Source organism: Melozone crissalis, unplaced genomic scaffold (assembly GCF_028551555.1).
Source record: "Melozone crissalis strain CALT ecotype California unplaced genomic scaffold, PUWL_Pcris_2 ptg000208l_1, whole genome shotgun sequence".
In the NCBI taxonomy this organism is placed as follows: domain Eukaryota; kingdom Metazoa; phylum Chordata; class Aves; order Passeriformes; family Passerellidae; genus Melozone; species Melozone crissalis.
The window spans coordinates 944,356-954,085 of record NW_026535972.1 but is presented as its reverse complement, the minus strand read 5'-3'; the positions used below and the strand labels follow the sequence as shown (position 1 = coordinate 954,085).

Genomic DNA, 9,730 nt, shown 5'->3' with positions numbered 1-9,730 from the left:
TGTCAGCACATCTCCTGCTGCTTCCGAAGTTAAAATAATGTGAGTTTTTCTGTTTCAAAATGGCAAATAGTTTTGTTAGAACTGGGGTTTTTAACTAAGAAAGCCACAAAATAAAATATATAAAAAGAAAAAAACCAGAAAAGGGAGATACGAGAAATATTTTGTTTCATGCCGGACAATCTAGTTTTGACTCTGTAACACAGTCAGCCCAAAAAAAAAAATAACAAACCCTGGAAAAATGCAATTTTCACTGACCAATTCCAGCTAAATTTCAGGGTCTGGTTTGCAGGATAACCAAACCCTGCAGCTGCATGGCTCTCAAGCAAAATAAAAAAAGGATCTTTTCCAAAAGCAGCATTTTTCCCCCCCAAAAAGCACCAGCACCGTGGGAAGCTTCAGATGCCTCAGTGGGACCCCACCCAGGAAAACCACAAAATTTGGGGCTACTCAAATTTTGGGGGTTTGGGGGATATTTTAGCCCGTGGTGCCACCTGCTGGCAAAGGCCCCATTTGTCCCCAAAATTGCCCAGTTCTCCCCAAAAGTGTCCCCACAGTCCCCAAGGGCATTTCCAGCACCTCAGAGCTCCCTCCTGCAGGTGGAACAGGGGCTCCAAAGCACTTTAAAGCAGTTTTTAATGTGCTTTAAAGCCATTTGAAACATTTTTAAGGAGCTTTAAAGCCATTTGAAACACTTTAAAGCAAGAGGGTTTTTAGGAGAAAGGACAATCCCCCCCCCCCCCCCAAAATGTTTTCCCGCGTGGATCCCTCCCCAAAAGAGCCCAGAGCAGCCACTGGGATTGAAAATCTGTAAATTTAATACTGATACAGGAGGGTTTTTCCTTTACACAGCAAAAATGAACCCGTGGAGGTCACTGGGATAGCAAAAAAAAAAAAGAAAAATAAAAAAGCCAGGAGCCTACCAGGACTTAATAAAAATAGGGAAAATCCAAACACCAGCAGGGACTGGAGCCCTCCTGCCCCAGGGCTCCGCTGGCTTTGCTGTGACTTGATTTTTATTTTTATTTTTTTTATCCTAAAAAAAATAATTAAAAAAAGCTTTGCTGTAGGGGTTGCTGACCCTGATTCACCTCGAGCACCCCGAGGTTTCTGGGGTTATTTTTTTGCTCAGGAGCACCCAGGCAGCCCAAGATGCTCCCCGTGCCATCTCCCTGGTGCTGCCACCCCACTAATCCTGATCTGGGTCTGGCTCAGCTCTCTGGGGAGCTGGAAGGCACTTTGGGGTCTCAGAAGGGATTGGGGTGAACCCAAAACAGGGGTGCACACCAGGGATGCTGCTGCTGCTGCCCCTGACTGGGCTCACCCCGAGCGGAGGCACCACGATACAAACATTAAAAAAATCAGAAATTTTTAAAAATTTGCTATTGGCACAAGTGGGGGTGAGCTCTACGTACCTCTAGCCGTGGGTGGGGCAGGGCTGCCCCAAATCTACCCTGATCTAGGCTGTCCCCAGGTGTCCCCCTGGTCCCTAAATCCCTGTGGGAGCCGGGGCTTGTCCCACTGCCAGCTCCTTTCTCCGGGTGACGCTGGAGGGAATCCCAAAACCTCTCCAGGCTGGGAAGTGCACGGAGACAAATCCTCCAAGGGGAGAAACGGGACGTGCTCAGGTGGGTGGGACATTTGGGATGATCCCCGTGGGATCGGGTGGGTTTGGTGCCCCCACGTCCCTCTGGGATCAGAAGTCCGAGTCGGGCTCCAGCAGCTCCGCGTCCACCAGGTTGGTCCGGGAGTGGATGGGGGCCAGCCCTGCCCGGCAGCCCTGAGTCCTGGGGGCCAGAGGGCCGGCCTGGGGGGGCCACAGGGCGCCCCCACGGTGCCGGCGCTGGTGCCAGCCCTCGGGCTCGGCGGCGCCGCTCTCGGGGCAGAAGGGGTTGCTGATGACGTGCAGCACGTTGGCCCCGCGCCCGCGCCCGTCCCACGCGCCCCCGGGGAAGGTGGCACCGGGCTGGACGGCCGGCAGCGCATCGGGGGCGAAGGCCACCAGGCAGGGCTGGGCGGGCAGGCGGGGCAGGCGAGGGACGGAGCTGGGCACGGCGGGGTGCCCCGGGCAGCGCTCGGGGTCGGGGGTCACCTCCTTCTTCTTCTTCCTCCGCTTCTTCTTGCGGCCGCTGCGCTTCTGCAGCTCCGGGGACACGTCGGCCTCCACCACCCACAGGTTGGCCCTCTCCTCTGGTGGCACTGGGGGACGTGGGTGAGGTGGCTGTGAGTGGCCACGTCCCGCCTGTGCCCTCCACCACCCCCCCAGCAACCCCTGCCACCCACCTGACCCCACAGGGATCCATCCCAAACATTCCATCAACCTGAGTACACCCTCCCTGCACACCCCCAGCCCGGCTCATCCCCCAGACATTCCTCACGAGATCCCCAAGGACTTGCCAGGTGTCGCCACGGGTGTCACGGAGATGTCCTGGGGCAGGATGGCCCCTCTCCTGGCCACCATCTTGGTGACGTGCCGGGCCCACGCCGAGGACACGTCGGCCGATGGCTCATTGATGTTGAACGCCAATCCGGCTGTGGGGACACGGGGATCTGGTCAAGGGGGGCTTTGGGGACTCTGGGGGGCTGTTGGGGACATCCCCGCCCCGGGCACGTACCCACGGGGCCGTCGTGGGACACGGTGTGCATGCTGAAGGACAGCTCCTGGCCCGGGTCGCGCAGCAGCTCCTTGCGCTTGGAGAAGGCCTTGGCGATCATCTTGCTCTTCTTGATCCTCTTGGGCTGGTCGTCGCTCTGCCCCGTCAGCCTGGGGACACGGAGGGGACAGGGGGCACAGCTGTCACAGCTGGGCAACAGGGACCCTCCCCAGCTCCCCCTCCTGCACATGGGGACACCAGACCGGGGAATGGGCTTGGGGATGGAGGTGTCCCACAAACGCCACATGGGAGAGGCCACCCCGTTCCTGCGCTGCTGTGAGCCCACAACCCATCGAGCTGAGGGACAAACATCTGGGAATGTCCTCCACCATCCCACTGGATGGGGCAGGAAGGGCTCCAGGGAGCTGGGGTGACACCCTCGGGTCCCACCTGCACCAGGTGCGCTTCCAGATGAGCAGGGTGGCCTTGGTCCAGACCCAGGTGCTCATGGAGACGCCGGTGCCGAACATGGCGAAGAGGTTGATCTTCTCCACCAGCAGGCTCGGCCGGTTCTTGATCTCGCAGTCGGGGATGGGCTTGTTGGTCTGCGTGGCGATGGTCACGTTGGCCTCACACCTGTGGGGGGGACAGTGGCCTTAAGGAGCAGGGACAGCCCACGGCCCCCACAGCCCTGCAGGGTGGAGATGTGGTGGCACCGCTCATGGGGGACATGGGGCTGTCCCCTGCAGCGCCACCGTGTCCCTGTCCCCCTGTCCCTGTCCCACTCACAGGACGTATTCCCGGAAGCTGCGCTCCCACTCGGCCTGGTTGAAGAAGTCATAGAAGTGGCAGCCAAAGGTGATGAAGACGAAGCCAAAGGCCAAAAAGCCAAAAATGCCTGGAAGAGAAGAGGGACAAACTCCAGCCAAGCTCCAGTGACACTGAGACAAAGACACCGCACAGGGGCTGTGCCACCACCACCACAACCACCACAGCTTTGTCCCCTGCTGCTGCCACCCCAGGAAGGGGCTGTGTGACTTCAGGGGACACAATGTCCCCGTTCCCACCCGGATTCCCTGGGGAAGTGTCGGTGCAGCCCTCACCCAGGCGCAGCATGGTCTCGTTGATCTTGCTGGCCGCTTTCTCGCTCAGCAGCCCGGGGTGGTTGCTCTTGATGGAGAAGAGAGTCATGACCCCTGTGGGGAGGACGAGGGGGTCAGGGTGTGGGGACACCCACGGTGACCCTGTCCCCTCCCAGAGCAGAGGCACACCTACCCCGGATGAGGAAATAGCCCCCCACGATGAGCACGAGCCCGATGGGGGCCAGCACGAAGCCGGCTCGGTAGCGGTAGTTCTTGTAGCCCACGAAGCAGATGCCACTGACAGAGTCACCGTCCACCTGGCAGCGACAGGGACAGGGACAGGGACAGGAGGGTCAGCTGGCTGCGGTGTCACCCTGAGACACCATCCCCTGATGGTGCTCACCCCGTTACCTGCGCCACGGCCAGGATGGCCACGGTGAGCACGAAGGGGACGGACCAAGTGATGAGGTGGAAGTAGGAGGTCTTGCCCAGCAGCGGCTGGTAGGTGGTGCCCAGGGCCTTGAAGGACGTGTGCCAGGCGTAGGTGAGCATGACAAACCAGATGACACCTGACATCAGCGAGTAGTACACGATGACAAAGATGATGACGCAGGACAGCGTCTCGTTGGAGCTGCGGAGAGGTGAGAGTGTCACCCACCCCTGTGAGGGGACTCGCAGGAGCACGGGGGTCTCATCCTCTGTGCTCTCAGGAGGCCAGCGAACCCCGAGAGCCCTCCTTGGTGTTGGGGACAGCCCTGGGGACAGAGATGACACCTACGTGGGCTCGCCCAGCCGCATGGTGCCATCGGCCCGGCACACGATCTCGTCGCGGGCGCCGTCCATGAACTGTGCCAGCCAACCAATGCTGCCCACAAAGAAGCAGGCATTGACATAGAACAGGATGACGGCGGGGTAGCGGTTGGAGTTCCTCCAGTCAGCAACAAACGTGGCCTGGAGGGGTGGAGAAAGCGACAGCTCGGTGCCCATCCCGTTCTGGGGACAGCTCAGTGCCCATCCCGTTCTGGGGACAGCTCAGTGTCCATCCCGTTCTGGGGACAGCTCCCCAAAAGGAGCCTGGGTCTCACCAGGGTGAAGAAGGTGCAGAAGATGGTGACGGAGCTGAAGGCGGCGATGTAGACGTGCATCTCACGGTGCTCCTTCTCAGTGAACAGCGGGTTCTGGCACTGGATGCCGCAGCCCTCCACGTCCTCGTACCAGCTCTTGGGGTTGTCCGTCCTCACCAGCGGCGCCTCGCACTGCCCCGAGCTGTTGAACTTGATGTTCTGCACCTCGTTCTGCCACAGGGGAAACCAGGCCGTGAGGAGGAGGAGGAGGAGAAGACACCCCCATGGCCAAGATGGACACGATGCCCTGTGGAGGGCAGGGGACAGCTGGGTTCCATAGAATCACCAGGGAATCCTGGAATGGTTGGGGGGAAGGGACCCCAGAGCCCCTCCAGTGCCCCCCCTGCCATGACAGGGACAGCTCCCACTGTGCCAGGCTGCTCCAGCCCCAGTGCCCAGCCTGGCCTTGGGCACTGCAGGGATCAGGGGCAGCCCCAGCTGCTCTGGCAATGCCAGCCCAGGCAGGAATTGCTCATTGCCAAGATGCCACCCATGGCTGCCCTGTGGCAGTGGGAGCCATTCCCTGGGTGCTGTCCCTGCAGGCCTTGTCCCCAGTCCCTCTGCAGCTCTCCTGGAGCCCCCTGGAATGTGCTGGAAGCTCTCCCTGGACCCTTCCCTTCCCCAGGCTGAGGCACCAGCCCTTCTCTCCTGCAGAGAGTGCCTTTCCCCCCATTCCCCGTGCCCGTGCCGTACCGGGCAGCCCTCGGGGAATCGGTCCGTGGTGCACTTGAGGAAGTCGGGCCAGCCGCGCTCGCGCTCCACGATGGTGCAGGGTGCCCGCGTGGCCTGGCACAGGGTCTGGCTGGGCAGCTCCACCTGCCCATCCTCGCACTTGGGCATGTACACGGCGCACAGCAGGGGCTGGATGACGTCCCAGCAGCGCGGGGCATTGCGCAGGCCTGCGGGGAGGGGACAGCACCGTCACCACCCCCGGCACGGCCACGTCCTGCTGCCCCCACAGCACCCACACAGCGCTGGGACCCCTGTGTGGGACCCTCCTGCCGTCCCCACAGCACTGGGACGCTTCTGTGGAGTCACTGTACCCATCGCCAGGACTGCCCCTCCATACTGTACCCCCATACTGCTCTTGAGCACACTGTGCCCACCCCCAGCCCCTGATAAACCATTTTTGCACCCATCCCCAGCCTCCTGCTGTACCCATCTCTGAGGCCATTCCATCCCGTTCCCCCTCTACACCAAACCCTCCCTGTACCCCAATCTCCTGCTCCCCTCCACATTACACGATCTCCACTCCTGTGCTGTACAGTTTCTGTGCTGTGCCCATCCCCAGACACTCACTGTACTGCTCCCCTCCATGCTGTACCCACCTCCAGTCCCTTTTAAATCAGTTTTCTACACTGTACTCATCTCCAGCCCCTTTTCAATCAGTTTTCTACACTGCACCCATCTCCAATCCCTTTTCAATCAGTTTTCTATACTGTACCCATCTCCAGTCCCTTTTAAACCAGTTTTCTATACTGTACCCATCTCCAGTCCTTTTTTCTTCAGTTTTCTATACTGTACCCATCTCCTGTCCCTTTTTAACCAGTTTTCCACACTGTACCCAACCTACTGCTCCTCTGTACACTGTACCCATCCTCTGCACCCACTATGGGTTTTTCTATATTGCACCCACCCCTGGGCCTGTGCTATCCCATATCCACCCCCTGTACCCCAATCTACTGCTGCCCTCTGTATTGTGCCCATCTACAATGTTTTGAAACAGTTTTCTGTACTGCACCCATCCCCAGCCCCACTCTGAACAGTTTTCTATACTGTACTCATTCTCAGGCTAGTGCTACACAGTTTTCTATACTTCACCTATCCTCACTCAACCTCTGCACAGTTTTGTATAATGTACCCATCCCCAGCCCTGTGCTACACAGTTTTCTATACTGTACCCATCCCCAGCCCTGTGCTATACAGTTTTTTGTACTTTACCCATCCCCAGCCCCCCTCTATAAAGTTTTGTATACTGTACCCATGCCCAGCCCCCTGCTAGGCACTTTTCTATACTGTACCCATCCTCATCCCCCCCTCTATACAGCTTTCTAGACTGTACTCATTCTCAGGCCCCCTGGATGCAGTTTTCTATACTCTTCCCATCTCCAGCCCTTTGCTATACAGTTTTCTATACTGTACCCATCTCCAGCATCCTGCTAGGCACTTTTCTATACTATACCCATCCCCAAACCCCCTCTACAGTTTTCTATATTCTATCCATCCCCAGCACTTTCCTATACGGTTTTTTGTACTTTACCCATCCCCAGCCCTCCTCTATAAAGTTTTCTATACTGTACCCATCTCCAGCCCCCCTCTATGAAGTTTTCTATACCGTACCCATCTCCAGCCCCCCTCTATGAAGTTTTCTATACTGTACCCATCCCCAAACCCCTTCTATAAAGCTTTTTATACTGTACCCATCCCCAAACCCCCTCTACAAAGTTTTCTATACTCTACCCATCCCCAGCCCCCTGCTAGGCACTTTTCTATACTCTACCGATCCGCAGCTCCACTCTATTAAGTTTTCTATACTTTACTCATCCCCAGCCCCCTCTATAAAGTTTTCTATACTGTACCCATCCGCAGCCCCACTCTATGAAGTTTTCTACACTTTTCCCATCCCCAAACCCCCTCTACAAAGTTTTCTATACTTTACCCATCCCCAGCCCCCCCCACACTACACCCAAACCCCCCATCCAAGCTCTCTCCGCCTTCCCCGCTCCCCATCCCCCTCCAGCCCCACGCCGGGCCTCTCCCGCACTCTCCCCGCTCCCGGCGCCGTCCCGTCCGTACCGGACCAGAGCAGCAGCTTCCCGTGCGCCTCCTCCTGCGAGGCGGAGTCGGTGGCCAGCAGCGTGGAGGTGGCGGCGTAGGGCAGCGCGGAGCCCAGGCAGGCGCCGAAGCGGAGCCGCTCGCAGGGCGCGGGGCGGCGGCAGCGCGGGGGCCCGGCCGAGGCGTTGGGGGCGGCGGGGCAGCGCCCGCCCAGGGCCAGCGCCAGGGCCAGCGCCAGCGCCCAGCGCCGCCCGCCGCGGCCCGGCCACATCGCGGCGGCGCTCGGCGGGCTTAGGGCGGCTCGCAGCGGGGCGAGGGGCCCGCCATGGCCCCGCCGCCTTTGTTGGGCTCGCCGGGAGCGAGCGGAGCGGCCCCGCTGCTGCTGCTGCTCCTCCTCCTCCGCCGCCGCCGCCGCCCGCGGCCCGGCCCGGCCCGCGCCCCCCGCCGGGGCGGGCTGAGGGAGGGACCGCGGGGGAAGCGCTGCGGAGGGTGAGAGACGCGATTTGTGAGGGGAAAAGTCGCTGGAAAGTGAGGGAAAAGGCGTTTTTGGGGGAGGAAAGAGTCCCCTTCTGTGAGGAAATAGTTCCTTTCGTGAGGAAGGAGTCACTTTTGGTGAGGAAAAGTTTACTTTTTCTGAGGAAAAGTTCCCTTTTTCGGAGGGAAAGCTCCTTTTTGTGAGGAAAAGTTCGTTTTTATGAGGAAAAAGTCGCTAAAAAGTGAGGGAAAATGCTTTTTTTTGGAAGGAAAGAGTCTCCTTTTCTGAGGGAAGTTTCCTTTTTCTGAGGAAAAGTTCCTTTTATGAGGAAAAAGTAGCTAAAAAGTGAGGTGAAGTGATTTTTTTGGGGGAGGAAAGAGTTTCTTGTGAGGAAAAAATTCCTCTCGTGACGAAAGAGTGACTTTTGGTCAGGAAAAGTTCCTTTTTATGAGGAAAAAGTCGCTAAAAAGTGAGGGAAAATGCTTTTTTTTTGGAAGGAAAGGATCTACTTTTGTGAGGATAAAGTTCCTCTCGTGACGAAAGAGTCACTTTTGGTTAGGAAAAGTTCCTTTTTGTGAGGAAAAAGTCGCTAAAAAGTGAGAGAAAAAGTCGCTAAAAAGTGAGGGAAAAGTTTCTTTGGGAGGAAAAAGTCCCCCTCACAAAAGGCCTTTGTGAGGAAAAAGTTCCTTTAGTGAAGAAAAAGTGGCTTTTTGTGAGAAAATATTCCTTTTTCTGAGGGGAAAAGTTCCTATTTGTGCAGAAAAACACTAGCGTGAGGAAAAAAGTCACTTTTTGTGAGAGAAAGGCTCTTTTTACTAAAGAAAAAGTTGCTTTTTGGAAGGAAAAAGTCACTCCTGTGAGGAAGAAGTCCCTTTTTGTGAAGAAAATGTCCCTTTTGGGAGGAAAAAGTTCCCTTTTCATGAGGCAAAATTCACTTGTCAGGAGACAGTCACCTATAGTGAGGGAAAAGTTCCTGGTTTTGAAGAAAAAGTCTCTTGTTGTGAGGAAAAAGTCACTATTTGTGAGGGGAAAGTTCATATTTATGACAAAAAGGTCAAATTTTCGAAGGAAAAAGTCACTTTTGTGACAAAACCATCACTTTATATGAGGAAAATATCAATTTTGTGAGGGGAAAGTTCCTTCTTGTGAGGAAAAGATCCCTTTTTTGCTGTGAAATAAAATGTCCTTCTGGTGAAAAGGCCTTTGTGAGTAAAAAGTTCCTTTTTGGAGGTGAAAAGTTTCCTTTGGGGGAAAAGAAGCCACTTTTGGGAGAAAAAAAGTTACTTTTTTAAGGGAAAAGTTACTTTTTGGAGAGCAAAAGGTACTTTTCTGGGACAAAATATACTTTTTCTGGGGGAAAAAGGTACATCTTTTTTGGGGATACTCTTTTTGGGGAAAAAAATCAATTTTAGGGGAGAAAAGGCAATTTTGGGGGAGAGAACTTGATTTTTGTGGAGGAAAGTTCCTTTGTTAGGGCTAAGTTACTTTTTTGGGGGAGAGAAAATCAGTTTGGGGGGGCACAAAAGAAAAGTTGCTTTTGGGGACAAGTCCCTTTTGGGGGAAGAAAAGTTGATTTTGGGGAGAAAAGATCGAGATTTTGAGGGGGAAAAGTAAATTTTTTTGGAGAGCAGCTACTACTTAGAGTAAACTTGCATTTTTGGGCAAGAAGTAGCTCTTCCGAGG

At 56.0% G+C, this 9,730-nt stretch overlaps 1 protein-coding gene across 1 annotated transcript; it reads right to left on the bottom strand.

The window, feature by feature from the left end:
• Positions 1-811: 811 nt before the first annotated feature.
• SMO (smoothened, frizzled class receptor) lies at positions 812-7,843 on the bottom strand. The gene is made up of 12 exons (XM_054294125.1): positions 7,594-7,843; positions 5,491-5,696; positions 4,759-4,968; positions 4,452-4,624; positions 4,085-4,304; positions 3,867-3,990; positions 3,695-3,787; positions 3,381-3,489; positions 3,042-3,227; positions 2,613-2,761; positions 2,395-2,529; positions 812-2,196 (listed from the first exon to the last, which is right to left on the bottom strand). The coding sequence occupies exons 1-12, from the start codon at positions 7,841-7,843 to the stop codon at positions 1,694-1,696; spliced, it is 2,358 nt and encodes a 785-aa protein (XP_054150100.1). The 3' UTR covers positions 812-1,693.
• Between the last annotated feature and the right edge of the window lie 1,887 nt (positions 7,844-9,730).